General features: G+C 53.6%; 1 protein-coding gene across 1 annotated transcript in view; it reads right to left on the bottom strand.

Annotated features, from left to right (window-relative positions):
- SLIT1 (slit guidance ligand 1) overlaps positions 1-22,110 on the bottom strand; it is a 163,338-nt gene extending 141,228 nt beyond the window's left edge. Inside the window, exons 1-3 of the mRNA XM_012767462.2 lie at positions 21,672-22,110; positions 4,083-4,154; positions 1,710-1,781 (exon numbers count right to left, since the gene is read on the bottom strand). Of these exons, the coding sequence (XP_012622916.1) occupies positions 1,710-1,781; positions 4,083-4,154; positions 21,672-21,868 (341 nt within the window). The 5' untranslated portion in view covers positions 21,869-22,110. The remainder of the gene's footprint in view (positions 1-1,709; positions 1,782-4,082; positions 4,155-21,671) is intronic.
- Between the last annotated feature and the right edge of the window lie 237 nt (positions 22,111-22,347).

The following is a 22,347-nucleotide window of genomic DNA, read 5'->3' as shown; positions in this document are numbered from 1 at the left end:
GGCCTGGATGAGAGACACAAAAGAAAGACTGCCTTGATTTTCTTCCAGGCTGCAGAAGGGCAACATGGCAACCATATGTATATTTTTTATGTATGTATATATGCATGTATGTATGTATGTATTTATTTAGAGACAGTCTTGCTGTGTCGCCCAGGCTAGAATGCAGTGTCGTCGTCATAGCTCACTGCAGCCTCAAACTCCTGGGCTGAAGCGATCCTCCTGCCTCAGCCTTCCAAGAAGATAGGACTACAGGCACGCACCACTATGTGAGACTAATTTTTTTTTTGTAGACACAGGTCTTGCTATTGCTCAGGCTGGTCTCCAACTCCTGACCTCAAGCAATCCTCCCCGCCTCCCACCTTGGCCTCTCAAAGTGCAAGGAGTACAGGCGTGAGCCACTGTGCCTGGCCTTATTTTCTTTGATATAAAAGTGAAAGATGAGGTATTAGGTCATAGTCACTAAAATGAGCCCAGACTTTGAAAGGCAAAATGATCCAGGTTCTAATCTCCTCTTCTGCATGATTGTGGTTAACCTCTGTGCACCTCTACTTCCCATCTGGGAAATACCACTAACAGCACTGTTGTTTTAAGGATTAAATGAGATACTGTAAGGCAAAGAGTTTACCTCAGTGCCTGGCATACAGTAAAGCACACATATAATTATAATTATAAGCTCATTGTAAGAAAATCCATAAAAGAAGAAAAACGCAAGGAATAAAATTAAAGTTACCTAACTACCTGTTCCCGCCACTCACTATAAGAGAGTTAATGGTCTCAGTTGTCTTCTTCCTCCTGTATTCTATCCTCATACAAATTGTTTTTATTTATACAAATGTCACTTCCTACCTTTTCCACTTAACATTATGTCGTGAACATATTTCCATGACCTTCACTATCCTTCAAAATGTGATTTTATATCTTACATCTCAACCAGAATGGCTATTTCCAATTTTTTTTGTATTAAATGATGTGCAATGAATATCCTGATAAATAGTTTATCTACGTCTCTAATTATTTTCTTAAAATAAAATGGGCTTTCTGGTTCAAAGAGCATGAACTTTCAGACTCTTGACGCCTACAGCCAAAGCACTTTGCAAAAGGACGAGACTAGTGACCAGCATGCATGTGAGTGCCCATCCTCTTCCTCCCCCCACCACATTCCTATTTTTCCCCGGTTGCCAATCCGAAATGCAATAATTGGTCAAGACCCAATTTCAAACTTGAAAGCCGTTAAATCGGGCAAATCAGGACGTGCCACCACCCTCCTGTTTCTGTGCTGCAGCCCTGAGCACCCAAGACACCACCCTCTGGTGGCCCCTGGGGCTTCCCTGATGGCTGCCCCAGGCACACCAGGGCCTTTCTTTAAGGACACGCAAATCAGTGAACCATGGCTATGTCTCGGATTGAGATGACAGAAATTTTACTTCCTTTTTATTGTGTGAGTTTTCGCCTTTATGTATTTTCAGGGAAAACAACAAAGACAGATGCACTGAGAATGTGGGGTGAGGACACTCTCCAGGCTTCACTGTGCCACCATCTCGCCGTGCCCTGTGACCACGCCCACGGCTGCGGCTGTTCCCGGCTCCGTCCACAGGCAGGGGCAGGCTGGGCGTGAGGTCCCTCCTCTGAGAACCCCCGCTCCCACCTGCGTCACCCTCCCGGTGCCAGCCCCACCGCCCTCCTGAGCCTGCCCGCCCGCCAGTACTCACAGCCGCTCCAGCTCCTTCATGTCGTCGAAGGCCCCCCGCTCCACCGCTCCAATCTGATTCTCCATCAGCTGCCTGGGGAGCAAAGAGACAGGACAGCTACAGCGTGGGGGACAAGGACTGCTAGGAACAGCTGGCACGAGGGGGGACAGAGGCAAAGTCTTCCAGGGCAGCATTGGCGAGGGAGTGAGACAGGAGCCGTGCCCGAACCTCCTACTGACCCATGTCCTAGCCTCAGTGCACAAAATTTCCTCCCAACTTTGCAAATTCCCCCCACGCAGGCTCTGGGCACACCCAGCCTAGCAGCAAGACGAGCTTCCAGCCTCTGCCACGCCAACCCTGTGAGGCCACGGCCACGGCAGAAGGCAGCGGGGCAGCAGAGTGCCAGGCCGGAGCTCCGAAGGCACTCTCGGGGACGCCGGGACCGGCAGCAGGCAGCACGGGGCTGGCTCTGGGCTGCTGGCACACATGCCCTGGCTTCCTTCAGCCCGGGAGGCACGTGTCCAAGGGACAGAGCAGGGGATCAGCCAGTGTCAGGGGGAGGGGAGCCCGTGCCAAGTGGGCAGAGCCCACACATGCAGCGAACACCCTCTGCAGTGGGCAGACAACACCCTCTCCTGCCTGCACCCCCACTCTGCCTGGCCCCATCTGCCGAAGAAAAGAGTGGGGTGCCCGCGACAACGGAACCACCTGGCTCCATGGGACTCTGCGTCTCCTCACTGCCAACGTGCCCTGAAACCCCGAGCATCCGGCTGGTGGGCAGCACGTTTCACCAGTAGATGGCTGTTGTATGGTAATCTTTGAGACGGCCTGTTTTCCTCCTGCGTTTTCCCCTCTCCACTCAAGCAGGCGGCTTATGCGCCCCACGTGGGCCTCAGACAGGCTTGGGGCAGGGCAGGGCAGGGCAGGGGCAGAGCTGCCACCAGACACTTCTCTTTCTCCACTTTGTTCCCCAAAGCCTGGTGTGTGAAGGAGCTTCCACTGGAGGCCTAGCGGGAGAAGGGAGGGGGACACCAGGAGAGAGGGGAGCTTCCCCCGACTCTCAAGGGGTCAGAGGTCAGTAGGTTCTGGGGCAGCATATCCTTGCCCAGCAATTGGTTAGCTCTGATCTCAGAGTAGATTGGCCACAAAATCCCCAGCTTCTCCAAAGACCCTGGAACTGCAGAGCCTGTAGTTCTCAAAGAACAGAGGCCCCAGGACCCTTGCACTACCCTGGGAGAACAGAGTGAGGGACCATATGATTGTCTGATGTTGGATTTCCTGCCAGCCAGGTGAGATGAGCTCAGAGTCAAAATTGACTTGATGCAGAGAAAAGGAAAAAATGCAATTCCTCCTATACTCCTGAGTTTGTGGGCTGGGCCATTCCTACATCAGAAAGAACACATGCTGTTGCTGTTTCTGCACCCTGAGATCGGCAGAACAGGGGGTGATAAGGGGTCCTTCCTGTCACTCCTCGCCCCAGCCCAGCCTGACGAGGCAGGTGCCATGGGCAGCTCCACTGCCAGCCAGCAAGTAGTCAAGCCCCACAGCGGTGCGGCCACCTCCAGCGTCTGCCACTATCAGGCACCTAGGGAGTCCATTCTGTCCTCAACTGCCCCACCCACCTCTCTCTCAAATTGGGGGGCTGTGGCCTTGCTGGGGAGTCTTTCTGGGGCACAGGTTCATAAGAACTACGCAGACTGTTATAGACTGGCATGTGTCCCCCACAATGCACATGCTGCAGCCCTAACCTCCAGTGTGACCGCATCTGGAGACAGGCCCTTAGGGAGACAGATAAGGTACAGTGGTGACAGAAGCGTGAAGCCCTAATCCAATAGGTCTGGTGACATTATAAGAAGAGGAAGAAATGCCAGAGCTCTCTCTCTGCTGGCACACAGAGGAAAGGCCGCGTGAAGACACAGTGGGAAGGCGGCCCTCTGCAAGCCAGGAAGAGAGCCCTCACCTCCTAGGAACCAACGCTGCCGACACCTCGATCTGGGACTTCCAGCTGCAGAACTGTGTCTGTTGTTGAGGCCACCCTGTCTATGGTATTTTGTTACAGCAGCCCACAAAGACCAGTACGGAGACCTAAAGATTCTGCACGGCCACCTGGTTTTCCCTCACCCCCAGGAGACAGTTAATAGCCAACCTGCCCAGCCCAGGCCCCACACCATGCTCGATTTTTCAGTGGGAGGCAGTGGCCGCTCTGGGTCAGGACTCAACATCACCCCCCTCTAACCCTGTCAGGGTGTCCCGAGACTGACTCCACAGTGGAAGGGCCCAGCTAGCCCTACCTCCGCCCTACCCCCACAGCCAGGGCTCTGCCTAGGACTCCCACGGCATTGCCGGGGTGGGGGTGGGAGGGAGGTCAAGAGCGGGGCAGCACCCCATACTCACAGCACTCGCAGCTGCTTCAGCCCTGCAAAGTCATTCTTATGGATCCGGGTGATGTTGTTGCCGTTGAGCTCCCTGGCGGAGGGAAGGAGAAAAGCAAGCGGTGAGGTGGGCCCAGGCCAGGGGCTCAGCTCCAGGCCCCCTCCCTGCCTGGATCAAGCCAATCATCTCATCAATGGGGTTAGGGGTTTCCCAGCTAAGCTGGGGACCCCAAGTCTGTCTCAAGGCCCAATAAACTGGGGGCTCTTTGCAGCAGACATCCAACCAGCCAGAACAACAGGACCCCGTGTTCACCTGCAGCCCAATCTTCTCACTCCACCAACTGCGGTCAGAAGTTCCAGGTACAGCCATGAACTCAACCCGAGTCCAAGCTACTTTGAGAAAGAGTGAGTTCCCTGTCCCACAGGTGTGTAGGAAGTGTTTGGTCTGGGTGGTACTCTAGATTTGCTTCCACTAAGATCAATAACACATACCCCAAAATTAAAAAATTAAAAAACACATGAATTCCTTTTCCACATGCTCCAGGAACTGGGCTTTACTGACATCCTCAGGCAAGGTGGGAAAGCATTGATAGTTACTGTGTCCATCTCATAGAGAAGAGTAGCTCTAGGAGGCTAGGTGCCTTCCTGAGGCCACCAGTTGGTAAATGAGAGCAGGGATCTGAACCCACGCCCATCTGACCCTCAGGACCAGGCTTTTTCTACCAGACCAGGCTGTCTCTCCAAGCTGACAAGCTGAAAGACATGGCTTCTCTGCGCTTCCCTTGGGCCTGGCTCCTGGTCCTTAAGAGCAGCTGAAAAACTCACTCCCTATTTCTGGTCTCTTTGCTAACAGCATCTCTCAGAGGGCCTGCGGCCGCCCCAAGCCGACACAGCCACTGATGAAAGCCCCAGACCAGCCACCTCGCCATCCCCAATGCGCTGAGGAAGCCTTCTCCACGTGAGACGGCTCTTTTCAATTTAAAGGTCTTTTTTTTTTTTTACTCAACTAAATATTCTGAGCCTCACTGGTGTTAGACCCCCACCCGCTCCTGCTGCAAGGGGACCAGTCTGCAAATGTTGAGAACATCGTCGTGGAGCTCTTTAAAATCAGTTCCCTCCCCAAGCAGGGCTGGCTGCCTTCCTCTGGGCTGAAACTCTCATCCCGAAGCCAGAAACCGCAAGGCATATCTGGGTTCTTTATTGTTATTTATTATAAAGGTATGGCAGCATTGATTAGAAGAGCAAAATGTGAAGCGACTTAAATGCACGTCAACAGAGCATGGCTTAGTTGAATCCAGCACATCCGTGAAACTGAACGCCACGCAGCCATTCAAAATGATACAAGGAAAGGTGCAAGATACCGAATGTGGAAAAGGTTTATGAGACACCCATTTTCTACAATCTTGCTTATGTAGAAACACACACACGTCAATACAGGTATGTGCAAAGAATGAGCTGAGGGCTGCATGCCACATATTCATGGCTGTGACTGCTAAGTGGGGCGACTCGAAGTGATCTTAAGTTTCTTTATTTTATTTTTTTGCATTGCTTTAATTTTTTAAAAAGACTTCTATATTTTTATAAGCCAACATAACATTTAAGTTATTGCATCTAAAAATAAGAGTAATATGTTCATCACTGAATTTTTTCCAACTTCCTGAAGAATAAAGAAAAAAATGAAAATCACACATCATCCCATCACTGCGAAATAGCTCCTGTTAGCATTCTGAAATATTTTCTCCCAAGCCTGCTTTCATGAGATGCAATTTTTATATAGTTGAGATAATTCAACAACCGTTTATGGAAGACTTACTATCCGCAAAGCATTTTGCAAGGTTCTGAAGGTAAGAGGATGAACGAGGCATAAACGTTACCCCCTCCCTCTATAATGCCATACCCTGCGCATTCTCCACTGGAGACTTTGCCTGGCCACGTAGTGTCCCTTCATTTGGCTACAAGTAACTGGACCATTCCCTGGGTCCCTGTGACTGGAACCCCAGGGCTGTTTTGATACTGTCTAATTATAAGCAATACTGCATAAAGCTCAGTGGGTATTTGGGAGAGACACATTCCTAGAAATGGAATTCCTCAGGCAAAGGTCATGAAAACTGATAAATTTTACAATCACTCACTCATTCCTCCTCATAGCAACCATGGTATATAAGGTGATTGAGTATGATAATTATTCCCATTTCACAGATGGCAAAACTGAGGCAAAGGCAAACACTAAGACTTGTCTGAAGGAGGCAGGGCTCAAAATGGAACTCAGGAAGCCCTGAGGATAAAACTCCCACTAAGGCGTGGTGAGGGGGGGTTGGGGGGAGGACCTCTGATCTCTTGATGCCCCCACGTTTGTACATCTCCCTTCTCACGCTTCCGTACCAGCCCCCACTGTGCGGACACTGGGACGCATCCCTTAGCCCAGCCCCTCCTCCTCACTTCCTACACCCCACTCCGCCCCCAATGTGAGACAGGCAGGGAGAAGAGGACCATGGTACAGACAGCAAGGCAAATACAGCCTCCCTTGGGAGGCCCTGCTTCCGGGCAAGGGTATCAGTGGAGGCCCAAGCCCACCCTGGCCTCCCCCCATCGGCCCTGCTCTAACGCCAGAGCTAAGAGCTCCTCTCAGGGGAGAGCCTTCTCACCCAGCAGTCAGCCCGCACGCTCTCATTACGCTCCCAGCTCTGAGGCTGCTGCTGAGGAAGCATTATCGCCACTTAGGCTGAGAAAGTGAGCTCCACTGGGGAGCCCACCCTCTCCCCTCAGCAGGGCGGCCCACCAGGATCGAGTTCCCAGCCCCGGGCAGCCGCTTCCCCTGGAGCCCAGGGAGGAGGCTGCTGGAATGAGGCGAGGAGGTCATTCTCCTGCCTTGCCTGATTCCCCCTCCCACAGGTGGACCTTGACTGTTGCCCTGGAGACCCCACCCCCACCCCCCACCCCTGTTCCCCGCCCCAGCCCAAGAGACGCTGCTGGGACCTTAAAACCACGCCAGCCAGAGCAGCCAAGTGGGGAGGGCCGCGGGGACAGGCCCCAGCCTCAGGTCTCAGGAAGAACCCAGGATCCAGAGCCAACCTGGGCTCCCTGAGGCTTTGCCGCCAGAGCTCACGCCCACCCGACACCCTGGTGCTGGGCTGGCAGGGCCGAGCTGAGCCGGGAAGAGCCGGCAACTCACGGCCCGCAGGCCCCAGGCCGCTGCAGACCAGGGAAGACACCCTAAGACGGCTCCCACTTCTAAAGGTGATGAGTTCACACCCATTCCTCTCCCCAGCGAGGCAAATACTCCATGGCAAATGGTCTGATTTCCGTCAGTTCCTGTGTGGTCCTAGCCTGACAGGAAAACCTCAGAGGTAAAAGAGTTTGGAGAAAATCCTCCAAAGTCACCTAGGAAAAAAACAAAAACACATGAGGATTTCTGGAATCCTCTCAGGAAATAAGAATTTGATCCCCAACATCTGGGTGTTTGTGATAAACCAAGAGAAACCCTCGGATTTCCTGGGGCTGCAGGCATAAACACCCTGGGCCCCAGTGGGGAGTTCTGGGGGCTCCTTGCACGGGGGACAGGAGCGTTCCCGTGGCGCCCAAGCCTGCAGGAACAGTGGGGAGCTCGCCCTCCCTGCCAGGCCTCCAGAAAATAAACACGCGCTCTCACTGCGAATGAGACAGGCCTCCTGGGCTCGGGAACTGGACACCTCGGCTCCTTCCTTTGAAATCTTACCCTGGCCACGTCCACGGTGTGGACAGGCTATAGAGTCAGAGAGGGAAAGCAGACGGGAGAGAGAACGTCCCTCCCAGCCACTGCCCAGACAGCGGTAACGGGGGCCACAGAGGCCCAACACCCCGGGGCATCGCTTGGCATCACTTGGCATTGCTGGGCACCTGTGGTCATTACTGGGCATCACTGGGTATCGGTGGGCATGGCTGACCTGGCTGTGCCCCTGCCCCACCACCCACACCCAACTATGCCTGCACCCTCTTGCCTGCACCCTGCAGAGCCGCCTCCAGGGCTCCCCACATTCACTGTGGCTCCCCTCCAATCCACTCTCCAAGCTACAGCAGAGTGGCCTTTCAAGACACAAATCTGATCATGCCATTCCCCACTTAAAGCCTCCAATGGACCCCCCCACCACCACTCTTGGGTTCAAGACAAAAGTCTCCTTACCATGAACTGCGAGTTCCCGAGGGGTCCCCCCAAACCCAACCGGCCTGCCCCCTGCTTATCCTCTGCCTTGCTCCCTCTGCCTGGCGTGCTCCTTCCTTCCTCTTGCCTAACTCCGACTTTTCCCTCCAACTGGCAAACCTTCCTGTCACAGGCCCACAGAGCACCCCAACCTTCTCCTCTGCAGCATGAACCAGGACAATTTTATATTGATTCAGGGGACTCCCTGATTGACGTTTCAGCCCCATGTGAGATTAGAAGCGCCTTGAAGACACAAGCTGTGTTTGTCTTGCTATCGCATCCGCAGGGCCTAACAGCGCATGGCACACGATCCATGTCTCAGTATTTATTTCTTGAATGCAAGAATGAATTTGCATTAAAATTGGCATATTTCAAATAGCATTGGGTTGAGTGGGTTTTCCATGTTTCCCTGCTCTCCCACCCCCTCAAAAAACACTATGTCAAAAGAGCTCCCCACACAAAGATGCTGCCCTGTTACTAATCACCTCCTCTCACCCGGGGCCTTCCATCCTCGTAAGTGAGCCCAGTAGGAGCAATGAAATAGTGCCCTTGGCCAGGAAAGAAGAAAGAAGGGCTGCCTTCCTCCAGCTCAGGGACTTCTGGAGCCTCAGGAGAACTGGGGAGCAGGTGGAACCCACGGGGCGCACTGTCCTGGCTGCCTCGTGAATACTGTCACGTGTAATTCTCACCACAACGCTGGGAGGTGGGTGTCATTCGCATCGTCTTACAGGTGAGGAAACTGAGGCTACAGATAAGTGGCAGAGCTGGGAAGCCAGCCCAGGTGGCTCAGGTTTCAGCCCAATAGCTCAGGCCTTGGAGTCACAGGCCCGAGCTTGGGTCCCAGCTCCACCCTGAGTGCATTGCACCTGACACCCTGAGTCTCACTTGTTCATCCATAAAATGGGGATAACAATGTCATGTACCCACCAAAGTTGTCTGGCAGGTGGTTGGTGACCTGGCCAAAGCCTGGGGTGGCCTCAAGCAGCAGGTGAGGCAGGAGGTCCTGCCTGGGGTTTCAGAGATGTCCGTGTTGACAGGAAAGAGCTGGGCGCTGCGCACGGCTGCACTCCTTGGCCAAGTGTCAGGGAGCCTCTCAAGTGCAGGAGCCCAGAGTCTGACCCCGGGGTGGGGGGGGCTGTGGCTCCGAAGGGCGAGGCCTGTGGCCAGCCTGCCTTGGCCCTCGGGGTGAAAGACTGATTTTCTCCTCAGCCTCTTTCATAGGAAACACCAGCTCCTGCCCCACGCAGAGCTTCCACTCTCCCCCTCCTTCCCCTCCTTCCCCAGCACCTCAGGCCTCAGGGCCTTTGCCGCCTGCCAGGGGCAGCTGCAGCCGTCTCTTACCCTGCCCCCAGCACAGGCAGCTGGCTCCCTCCTGACATCTTTCAGGCCTTTACATACCTGATCCTCGAAACCTGCTTCCCCAGGCGCCACTGAGCTGCTCCCCTAGAGCCCGGGGGGCGACGCGGGGTGTGTGCAGCAGGCGTCCCTTGAGCAAGGCCCGTCTCCCTGCTCGGCTGGCAGGGCGGAGGCCACACCTGGCTTGCTCACTGCAGTGGCCCAGCACCTGCGAGGTGTCCGCTGCATACAGGCCCCTGAGCCTCGGGCTGCCGGCACGTGTGGCTGAGGCCTAGCACTCGCCCCTGCCCATCCACGGGGCCTTCCCCACAATCCTCAGGCCTCAGCGGGGCCCCGCACCCCATCCTCCAACTCCCCAGCTGAGCCACAGCCTGACACGGCCCCCAGCGCAGCGACCGCCCTCTACCATGTCACCGGCGGGAGGGCCCCGAGGAGTAGTCAGGGCACCTTCCCAGGCAGATTTGCCACCGATCCCATCCTGCCCTTGTGCCCTGGGCTCCTGGGGACCTGCCTCATTTCCTTGGCTTGAATAATAGCAATAGTGTCACTGGTGTCACAACCAAGCCAGCCACTGAAGCCTCCTGATAGTTCCTGGCTCAAACATCTGTTACCAGTCTGCTTTCCAGATGAGGACACTAAGGCGTAGAGAATTTAAATTTAAATGACTTGTTCAAAGTCACCCAGCTGCTGAGTGAGTAGGCTGAGGAGCAGGACTCGAGCCCTGGCATGTCTGACCACGGGGCCCAGCTCCTTTTTTTTTAATTTTTAATGGTGGTTAAAAAGACACATAAAATTTAATATCATAACCATTTTTAAGTGTATAGTTCAGTAGTGCGCTATACTACCTAAAAACGTGTATATCCACGTTGCCATGCATCTAATCTCCAGAACTTCTTCACCGTGCAAACCGAAACCCCTACTGCAGAGTTTCCCTGGCTCGCTCTCCCCCAGCCCAGCAACCAGCCTCTACCTCTGTCTCCATCAGCGTGACTCCCCTGGGAACCTCAGGTAGTGAGATCATACAGTATTTGTGGTTCTATGACTCGTACATTTCACTTGGAGCAACATCCCCAATGTTCATCCACGGCGCTGCATGTGTCAGAACTTCCTTCTTTGTTCAGGCTGGGTAATATTCCACTGCATGTATGTACCACATCTGTTTAACGTTCACCTGGCAATGAACACTGGGCTGCTTCCACTTTTTGACTATTGTGAATAATGCTATGAACATGGATGTACAAATATCTCTTTGAGATTCTGCTTTCAATTCTTTGGGTATATGCCCAGCAGTGGAATTGCTGGATCATATGATAGTTCTACTTTTAATTTTTTGAGGAACTTCCATACTGTTTGCCATAGCAGCTACATAATTTTACATTCCTACCAAGAGTGTGCAGGGTTCTAATTTCTCCCCCTCCTTGCCAACACTTGTTTTGTTTTTTTGATAGTAGCCATCCTAGGGGGTGTGAGGTGGTCAGGGCCCAGCTCCTAACCCCCAATGCATGGTACACTCTGATCTGAGGCCCAAACTTCACCTCAGTCCCTTCACTACCGAGTCCCCACCATGATCTTGCCAATGCCCTTCCCAGGTCTGGGGGCCACCCCAAAACTACAGCCCTGCAGCCAGGGCCCCAGTGACAGCCCCCACACCCTCTGCCTGCCAATCTGCTCTCCACTCATGCCTGCCCACTAACTCCCCGACGCCCAACTCAGCTCACCACTCTCCACCCCCAGACTGGACACCCCGCTCCCTACCCAGGAGCAACCTGGTTCCACCCCCAAACGTGTGCAGGCAGGAATCAATCACAGCCAGTTTGCCTTTATGGCCCACAGCTAAGCACTGACAGGTGTTTTGTAGGTAATGAATGAATGTCTGATGAATGAATGAATGAATGAATGAATGAATGAATGAAGCAAGCCAGGCTGTATTAAACTGTATAGAGCAGTAGTCAACTTTAAAAACTGAACACCAACATGTCTCAGAGCCTCAAGACCCAAGGACTCTCAGCTCATGCACCAGCCAGGCAGATGGCTCCACCTCTCTGAACCTTCTCCTCTGCCAAGCCGGTGCAAGTCATGGCTTCCTCCCAGGACTGTCATGAGGAGTAAAGAGGGGACCATGGGCAAGCATCTCCCTCTGAGCCTGGTGAGTGGGGAGTCCCCTCTTCTGTGGCTCATTGCATCCCTCCCCTTCCCCCACTCCCTGAGGGCCCAGGCTCCCTCCCCCCATCCACGGGCTCCTGCCCTCTGCCCACCTGCCCTGCACTGTAAGCAGCTGCCCCCCTGGAGCTCCTGTGCTGGTCCTCTGCCTGGCAAACTGGCCCACCGCCTAGCAGCTCCAGCCACCTGCCTCCCACCTTCCCCTCCTCCCGGGAAACTTCTGCCCAGCTTTGCCAGTGACACCCCCCACCCCATCTCCTGTTCCAGAAGCTTTCCCTGGACCTCCTCCTCAGATGAACTGACTGCCCTCCACCCTGTTAACCCTCCTCCCTGTCTCCAAATTCCTCCTTTGGCTCTTGCAATAAATACCCCGCCCAGCTTTAAATCCACCAACATTTAGCCAGTGCTTTGCGCACAACAGCCCACCACAGGCACTCCTCCCGCCTCTCCGCTGTCCCCTCCTAGGCCACCTTCCCTTCCCCTGCCGTCCTCATGTGAGAGGAAACCAAAGGTAGTCCTTGAAGGATGTGATTTCTTCCCCAGGAGACCCCAGCACCAAGCAGTGATTCTCAAATCTTTTTGTGTTCTGGGCACTCCAGAATCCCAATCTCCTGACTCGCCTTTGCCAAAGATCCAGTGAATCAGCGTCTCTCGGACGGGCCTGGGAATCTGCACTGCGTGCCGGCTTCTTATTCCCCCCAGAGTTTCTGTTCTGTGGCCCTTCTGGTTTCCACTGCTTTCCCTGACCGCCCCCCGCCCCAACTGTCTCTCCAGCCTGAACACTCCACAGAGCAACCTTCCCCGATCCCCACCTCTGGGCTTCCACACAGAGCTCAGTGGCAATTCAAAGAAAACGTGCAAGAGCCAACTTCACAGCTTCTCCTGCAGGACCAGCCGCTCTCCCAGCTGTGCTCCAGGCACAAGATCATTCTCTCCAGCTGGGGTCTTGCCATCCCCACGACACTCCCACTTGTCCCCTGCCTCCAGCCAGGCCACTTCCTCCCATACCTCAACCCCTGCAGTAGCTCCTAACTCTATGATGACTGCAGCAGCTTCCTACAATGAATTACCATGCACTAGTGGCTGAAAACAACACACATTTATTATTTTACAATTTGGAGGTCAGAAGACCAAAATCAGTTTCACTGGGTTAAAGCCGAGGTGGTGGCAGGACTGCAGGCCTTTCTAGAGGCTCGAAGGGAGAACCCATCTCCTTGCCTCTCCGGCACACAGACGCCGCCTACGCTTCCTGCCCGTGGCCCCTTCCTCACGGCACCCCACCCTCGGCTTCTGTCCTCACACCTTCTACTCCTGACTCCAACACTCCCGCCCCTCGTGCTGGGCCCACCCAGATAACCCGCACTCTTCTCCCCATCCCAGGCCCTCAACTTCATCACATGTGCAAGGTCCCTTTTACCATGTAAGGCAACCCATTCAGGGTTTCGGGGATTAGAACATGGACATCTTTGAGGGCTGTTATTCAGCCTGTCACAATGAACATATTTTCTAAAGCGAAGATCAGAACCCATGAAATGTCTTAGTAAAGGTTTAAAAAATAGAGCTCATTGCACACACATTTTTTGAGCACTGATTATGCACCAGGCAACAGGGATACAAAAATACAGGAGACACGGTCCCTGCCCTCAGACAAGTCAAAACCTAATGTAGCCATCAAGCAAATCACCTGATTAAAAATAAAGTAAAATTCTCTTCCTTACAGAAGAATTGCAACTAATAAATGTAGAAAAAATGAGGGAAGATGAATTATAATTGAATAATAATTATTGCAGGAAGATCTATTAATAAATACTAAAGTTAGAAGGTTAGAATTTAAGGACGAACAGGATATTACATGGTCTCAAAGTATCTCTCCTCAAATATTTATTAATTACAAATGGAAAGAAAGTAACTTTACAGTGCAAAAACCTGGCAGACACCACCTTAAGTAACCAAGAGATTAATGATCAGCAATAAGACACACTGATGTCATCTACCCACTGACCAGAGGAGCTGAGAAGAGCACTTCAGCTCTGTGGCATTCTTACCAAAAATGTCTAGCCCAGGCCGGGCGCGGTGGCTCACGCCTGTAATCCTAGCACTCTGGGAGACTGAGGCAGGGATTGCTTGAGCTCAGGAGTTCAAGACCAGCCTGAGCAAGAGTGAGACCCCGTCTCTGCTAAAAATAGAAAGAAATTAGCTGGACAACTAAAAATATATAGAAAAAATTAGCTGGGCATGGTGGCACATGCCTGCAGTCCCAGCCACTTGGGAGGTTGAGGAGGGAGGATTGCTTGAGCCCAGGAGTTTGAGGTTGCTGTGAGCTAGGCTGACGCCATGGCACTCTAGCCGGGGCAACACAGTGAGACTCTGTCTCAGAAAAAAAAAAAAGTCTAGCCTGAGCCTAATCATGAAAAAAATGCCAGACAAACCCAAACTAAAGACCATTCTGCAAAATAATTCACCAGTACTTTTCAGAAGTGTCAAGGTCACAAAGAGTAAGAAAAGACTAAGGAATTGTCACAAATTAAAGGAGACCAAGGAGATATGATGACTAAACACAATGTGGAATCCTGGACCAGATCCTGGAATAAAAAAAAAGGACATTTGTGGAAAAACTGGTAAAGGCCAAATTTAGTCTGTAGCTTAGTTAATGCTATTATTAATTTCTCAGCTTTGATAACTGTGCTATGGTGACGAGAGATGTTAATGTTAGGGAAAGCTGGTACACGGAGACTTTTTGGACTATGTTCACAATTTTTCCGTATGTCTAAAATTATTTCAAAATAATTTTTTAGTTTTTAAAAATAGAATAAAAATATAGCAATCACAGCAAAAACGCTGTCACAGAAAAGCCACAGGGCTCCCTCTCCATTCTCCACCCCAAAGCCAGGCAACAGAATTTCTTAAAACACCATTTGCACTTGTCACTCTCCACTCAAAACCCCGGGGGCAGGTGCTCAAAGGGTCTTGTCAAAAGGACACAGGAGCAGCTTGAAGCGGCTCCTGTTGGCCAAATCTGAGACACTCTGAACATCAAAGTAAATAATGATAGTGACAAATTATAACTCAATGAATTACATAAGAGTCCAGGAGTCCATACTGATGTAAACAGACAAGCAGATGGAGAAGGGAAAGGTCTTTCTTACGGTAGAATGCCAACTAACAGAAGACAAGTGATGGAACCAAAAAATCATCAATAGGTGTTTAAGCTAGGAGACAAGTTTGATGAGGAACAGGACTGTGTATATAGCCTCAGAGCATCTCCCCACAAATTACTTGGTAGTAACAAAGAGGAAAACGGTAACATCTCAGCAGAAAAGCCTCGCAGATAGCAACATACCAAGTGGTCCAAGCTAAAATCGCCAACATCAGAACACGCTGACATCAGGTGCCTTCCAACATGATGTGCTGAGACAGGCACGGTGTCCCTTATTTAGCATTCCTGGCAAAAATACACAATCTAAATGTAATCAGTAGGAAAGATCAGATGAGGCCAAACTGAGGGACAGTCTACAAAACAACAGGCCAAATTCATCAATCATGTCAGGGTCAAGAAAAACAAAGAAGTCGGAGCACTATTCCAAATTAAAGAAGACTAACAAGCCCTGACCACTAAATGCCACTCATAATCCAGGGCAGGATTCTGGACCTAAGAAAAAATAGCTCTAAAGGACACCATTGGGACAACTGATGAAATTTGCATATGAACTATGGAGTAGACAACAGCTGATGTGAATAGCCTTATTGTTCTTAGAAAATATAGACCAAAGTATTTCAAGGACAAAACTTACACTGTCTACAACCTATTTTTAAATGGTTCAGAAAAATTTAGGTGTGAGCATGTGTGTGTGTGTGTGTGTTTGTGTATGTGTAATATATGAGAAAACAGATGGGAAAAACATAAACAACTGAATCCGGATAAAGGACATATAAGAGCTCCTTACACTTTTGTAACTTTTCTGTAAATTTGAAATTATAACAAAATAAAAAGTTATAATGAGCAGAAGGGATCTTTTCAGGTGATAAAAATACTCTAAAATTGGATTGTACTGATGTTTACACAACTCTGTAAATTTATTAAAAATCATTGAATTTGTTTTAAAAATGTAATATTAAGGTTTTACACACACACGTCTTCTGGGGGCTCCCATTTCCCATCCCACAGCCTGGTGCCCCCTTTATTTTAATCTCCCCACTCCCAACTCACCAACATGCATCTTCAGCCCTCGGGGGGCCTGCCCCTCACTCTCCTTCCCAAGTATGTGGCACACACCTTCCGAACGCCCCAAACCCCCTGCCCCGCACTCCACCTCTCTACCTACCTACGCGTTACCCACTTCCCCGTCCCTGCAACAATCCACCCTCCTTCCCATCCCTCACTCCGGTCTAGCGACTCTCAGGGTCTCGTCTCTACTCTGATGGAGCACTGACCACGTGCCAGATGTTATTCTAAGCACTCCACGTGGGACTATGGCAACAGAACTTCACAGCCATGTAAAGTAAATGCAGGCATTGGTCCCATTTCACGGATAAGGAAATCGAGCCCCAAGATCTCTCCAGTGGTTATTGACGGAGCCAGGATTTAAGCCCAACCATTCTCACACCAAAGCTTGGGCTGGCAGCCGCTGTGCTCTCTGTCCCCTACGGACATCCTTACACATTTGTTCTGTCTTCCCTACCAGGACACAAGCTCCCCGAGGAGCAGGGCCACGCCAGACCAGACCGCTCTCCACGACGCTATGCACACTGCAGGTGCCCAACAGCTGTCTGTCCGCCACAGGCTGGGTTCCAGAAAGGAGAGGAGGGGGTCGCCAGCTCTGTCAAAAAGAGAAGCCAATTCTCCACCCCCCAGCACAGCCCAGCTCCCTGGCTACTGCCCAAGGCCCGGCCGTCATCTGCTCTGGGTAATAAGTATTTGTATGGCGATAATTACAGCATTTGGGAAGAAAATCCCATTAAGCAAGAGCCCTGCCGAGCTGCTAATGCCGGCACAGAACTGGAGGCGGCAACTCCGCCAAGCGCCTGTCTGCTCCCAATAATGCAGGAGCTGCCTGTCCCCACCGCCCCTCGCCCTGCCCCAAAAGAGCACGGCCGCCCCTGCTGGCAGCCTCGGGGAGCCTGGGCCACCAACAGCCAGCCTTGGCCTGGGGAACGGGCACCCAGGAAGGGCAGCCCGTCAGGTGTGCTCCAGGGCTCCCAGTGGTTGCCTGGGCAGGAAAGAGGAGGGCCACGCCAGGACCAAGTGATGAGTGGCACCCATTCCCCTCACGTCCCTGCAATTCTCTGTCACTAATAATAGCAATAATACCATTTACTGGGCACTCACTGTCTGCCAGGCCCGGCGAGAAGTGCTCCTGCGAGCATTACTGCGTTTAATCCTCACGGCCACCCAGGGAAGCAGGTCCGATCGTCATCACAACTTACCGGCCAGGAAATAGGGGTTCTGAGAAGTCACACTTTCCTCCAGAGCACTTATCCCAGCTTGCAATTATGTTTTTATTCTACATTCTGTCGTTCGTCCCTGTCTCCCCCGCTGGACTAAAACTCGGGTTTCTGTTTCTGCTCGGCACTATTCACCCGGCACAATGCAGGCATCAGTAGACGGCTATCTGTTGAATGAGGGAATTAAACCCGTGGCTTGCCCCAGGTCTCCCAGCTGCTGAGGGGCAGAGGGGGCTAAACACCCGAGCAGTCTGGCTCCAGAGCTGTGCCATCGCCACCATCCGCCCTGCAGCGTCCCTGCCCCCGAGCTCCCCTGATGGGGAGGCAGAGACACCCAGGTGCCGTGGCCGTGGCCGCGCACTGTGAGCACCGACGCCAGAGAGCCGCTTGGCGCACAGCTGAAGCCCAGCCCAGGCCGCTTCTGCCCCACCTGCACCCGCAGGCCTCCAGCTCGGGCTTCTCAGATAATAACAATAAGATCCCAGTTTGAATCACAAAGCGTCTGCACAAGCGTGGCCTGAGTGAACCCTTGCAAAGACCCTCTGAGGTAGTATCTATTAGCCCCAGAGGCCAGGGAAGGTGACGCCAGCCATGTGCCCAGCACGGCCCTTCGCTCACTACGCCTCACTATCAACCTGCACAGCTGTGGGCATCCCCTTTTACAGAGGGCAAGAGGGTCTCAGGGCAGGGGAGGGACCACTCTGGGGCCCTCACACCAGTCACTCAGAGCCCAGCAGGAAGCCCAGTGCGAGGCTCACACACCAAAGCCTAAGCAAGCAGGAAACACCCACTCTGCCAGGAGGCCCAGGCCAGCCAGGCCCTGGCAGCAGATGTGGCTTCCAACAGCCCCTGACCTCACTCACCACAACCGCCGTCCAATCAGTATCTGGAATTCCAAACAGGCTCCCCAGACCCTCCGCCTCGGGGTGCCCTGGTCCGTCTTCCTTCCGCATGACCACCCCGCCTGGTAGAACGGGACAGGAGGTTGAGCCGGAGAAGGTGTGGGCCTCCCGGGGCCTCTACGGCACGCCAGGAGCTAGGCAGGGTGGACCAGTGGAGAGGAGGCAAGGGACACACAGAGGATGGCAGGGGAGCAGCCTGTGACCTGGGGGCCAGCAGAATGTGCTGGGCCCAGGGGCAAGCAGGGGCCAACAGGCTGTCCCAGGGGCCCTGCCTGCCTGTCCCCCTCCCTGGGTGATCGGCCACACTGCTAGAGAGACGCAAGCCTAGAAGACGAGTGCCCGGGGTGGGGCACACTCTCCTGGACAACCTAGTCCCAAAGGCATTTTAAATTTAAAAAAATAATAATAATAATCGAACTATGGAAGAGAAAAAGTTAACAGTCGCTGTGGCTGGGTCCCTCTGAGCCTGGGTCCTATGAAGAGACGAAGCTTCCCAGGCCTCCTCCACCGCCTCCCCCAGCCCCCGCTCTGTATTTTAATTGTTCCATTACAGTGAATTATTTAGCATTCCTTCCCCACCCGGCCCACCGGCCCCACAGCCCCTCTGGCTGAACCAATTTCCTGCGCAGCTCTGGGGCCTACCCAACCTCTTCCCAGAAGTCCCCACAGCAAACCAATGACAATTTCTTTCCACTTGGGGGGACAGACCTGGATCTGGAGTTATGGAATTTATAATCATAAAGTTGCCGGGCCTCACGGGCCACTGCAGGGACTGCCCAAAGGACAGAAGACAAACGCACAGCTGCAGTCTATAAAAATGTCACGGCCTCAGGAGAAGCCGCTGTTTCAGGCCCTGATACTGCATGACGCCCATATTGATTACAGAGCACTTGCCACAGTGATTCCGAGTCGGCCTGGGCTCGCACCAAGGCCGCCTGCAGGATGTTCTTTTCCTCTTCGAATGGCTCTCTGCGAGCCGCCTGCTGACAAGGCAGCAGCTCCCTCTGCTCTCCGATAAGAGAGGCTTTGCCTCCCCTCCTGGACAACTTGCCCCTGGATCCCAACTCAGCAGTCCCCGAAGGAAAAGCCTTCCTCACCCTTCACAACCTCCCTTCCCTGCCTGGAGTCCCATCACACTGAACGCTTCAGACCCAGGGACAAGCCAGTCCATTTCCCGGTTTCGCACCATGGTGCTCCTGGTGTCCCCCTGCCTGGACTGCCTGCCCTCTCTGCTTGGCAAAGTCCCACCTACCCTGATAAAAAAAGGCCCATCTTCTGAGGCGCCCCTTCACCCCAGAAAAGTGCTCTCACCCCACTGTTCCTACAGCCCATTCCCAAGGCTGCCTGGCCCTCTCCAGAGAGATCACAGTCAGGGGTCCCCTGCCCAGTCCTCTAGACCACATGCCCCTTGAGAGCAGGGACACTCACTCACTCACTGCTGACACCTCAGCACCAAGGGCAGTTCTTGGCTCGTGCACATTTGCTAATTAAAATAACGAGTCTCCTCTCCCCACCCTATCCTAATAATGGCTCTCACTCAGCATCAGAACATGCCATGCATTTATGTTATCTTCCATCCTCACAAAAACCAGAGACCTATGTATCCCCAGCCCCATTTTCCTGATGGAAAGCAACTAAGGCTCAGAGAAGTTAAGTAAATTGCCCAAGGTCACACAGCTAATAAGTGACAAAGCTGGGGCTCCAACCCAGGCAGTGTAACTCCTGGAGCCCCAATTCTTTTCTCCATACTAAGAAATTTCCCCTACCTCTCACTCTGATCACAAAAGAGCTACAGAGTTCGTGGAAGTCAGAACAGACACTGTCCTAAACACAAAAGGTGATGAGAGAGCAAGGATGGAGGAGATGACTTCGAGAGTCAAGATCCAAAAGCAAAGCAGAGAGGCTAATGTGTCTCAGATCTAGGCTGCTCCCGGGTAACAGCTGCAGAAGAAACGCCCCGGTGGACAAGGCAAGGGGAACAGGAAGTAGGTCCAGAGGGAACAGGCATGGAGGGTGACTGGGCCACCTCAGGCGTCCTCTAGATAGATTTCTAACCCTCAGTTCCTCCCCAGGTCCACAGAGGAGAATGCACAGTCTGCCCCAAGGAAACTCGGTTTGGCCTCACCTCCCTCCCACCCCATCTCTCCCCAGCCCCACAACACACATGCGCTCTCACACACTCTGGCGCACACATTGATCCCCAGCGAGACTGCCTCGAGATTGGAAATTCTCGGAAACCTTCACGGAATTTTTCATACTCATCCAAGAAGAGTCGAGGGCAAATGTGCGCTCACTAACTGCTGGCCTGGGTACAGAGTTTGATCTAGGAGACAGTTCTCCCCAGTGTCAGATTTCTGTCTCTGACCAGCTGGGAGCCATGGAAATGTGCTCAAAAGTTATCAAAATATGTACGCCTTTCCTGAGAGCCACTGCAGTCACCGAGGCGTGTGGGAAGGAGTAGGTAGGTTTCAAAGGAGCCGGCAGCCTCTCCAAAGCCCTGTTCAAAAACCTCCTGGTGCAGCCACCTCTGTGAGCAGCACAAAGGCCCTGCATGTGACCAAAAATCTATACACACGACCTACGTACAGGACTCTCATGGCCTCGTACTACTGAGGTGGCCCATGACACTAGGAATTCACACACACATTCTGCAGGCAAATCACAGAAAACAAATTATAGAGGTCTGTAAACACACACATACACACACACACACACACCCTACAAAGCTCAGTGGGTTTAGAAAGGGTCGAGTTTCCTCAAGAATTCAGAAGTGAGAGAGAGAAGGAGAAGAGAAATGCTGTTTTTATGACTTGTCATAGTCAATGTCTTTAACCTGTGCCTCCCTCTCCAAGCTCCTGACCTCCTGGCATTATTCATGGGGCTCCCCTTCCAGGACACTCCTCTCCCTCTCTGGGTGCTGAATGTTACATACCCCAAGCCCCAAACCCAAAGCCCTCAGGTCCTATTGTCTGCCGGGCTGGGGATGGCTGAATGTGAGGGAGGGAGGGCGAGGTGGAGGACCAGTGCCTGACACCTGCAGGGGAGGAATCCTCAAGGCTCTGGGGCAAACAATGGCGGGGAGGGGGGAGACCAGAAACTTCCCCCCATCCCACCCTGCCGCCCACCACCCAGCAGCGAGGCCTGGGAGCTACCAATCCACACAACTGGCTCCCAACACAGCCAGAGCCCCATGTGCCCAAAAGGAGACATTGTGCCTGGCGAGTGTGGGAAGCTTCCCTCCTGGGTGCCAGGAAGGCTTTCTGGCACCAATTGGCAGCACCCTGGAGGCGTAACGTGCAGGCGCAGTGGGAAGGGGCTGCGGTGCGAGCGCAGGGTGCAGGTGTGAGGTCGGGAGCTGACAACCCCGAGGGCCCTTTGCATCCCGGGGAAGGGGAACGGCGGAGCTCCGGGCTGCAGGCTCCTGGCTCCGGAAAGCCCGCGGCAAGCACTGACCCCTCTGTGAGCGGTAGAGCCCGGGACACAGCGGTTCTGCCCCCACCCCCAGCCCTGAATTGCGTCTTGAGGAGAGGACGACCTCGGGGGTCGCTGCGGCCAGGGTAGGGGCCGTACTCACAGGCGCTCGGTGTTCCGCGGGATGTTCTTGGGGACGGCCTGCAGCCCGGTGCCGTGGCAGTCCACCGTGGTGCCCGTGCAGGTGCAGAGGGCGGGGCACGCCGTGGCACCCAGGCGCCACGCGGCTGCCCACAGCAGCAGCCAGAGCTCGGGCCGGGCCAGCCCCGCCGAGGATCCCCACCCGGGCGTCAGCACCATGGTGCCCTCACCGCGTCCCGCTGTGTGCCAGACAGCGGCAGCCGCCGACCATCCCCGTCCGGGGCCGCCTCCAGGTGCAGTCCCGGGGCAAAGCCACCAAAGAGCCTGCGGGTGGTGCGCTGCCCTTGCGGGCTGGGAGGCACCTTGCTCCGCCAAGCGACGGCGCCTGTGCGCGGACCGAGGGAGGGCGCCTTGGGCGGAGGGCGCTCGGCTCCTCTCGCGTTTCGCCGCCTGCGTCTCCTCTACCTCCCTCCAGCTCCCAACTGACTGCTGCGAGGAGGAAAATGGGCAGGCCCCGCGCGCGCACGCCCGCGCACACACACTCACACACACGCTCACACCCGCACGCTCGCTCCCACCCGGCAGTCATCCATCAATCGGGAAGCACACATCCAGGGCCAGGCTCCTCCCCACCCCCCGCCGCCCCTCCCCCGACCACCCCGCCGCTGCGGCCGCGTACAGTTTCAAAGGTGGAACCT

This window comes from Microcebus murinus, chromosome 14 (assembly GCF_040939455.1).
Source record: "Microcebus murinus isolate Inina chromosome 14, M.murinus_Inina_mat1.0, whole genome shotgun sequence".
Classification (NCBI taxonomy): domain Eukaryota; kingdom Metazoa; phylum Chordata; class Mammalia; order Primates; family Cheirogaleidae; genus Microcebus; species Microcebus murinus.
This window is presented reverse-complemented; position numbering and strand designations above follow the sequence as displayed.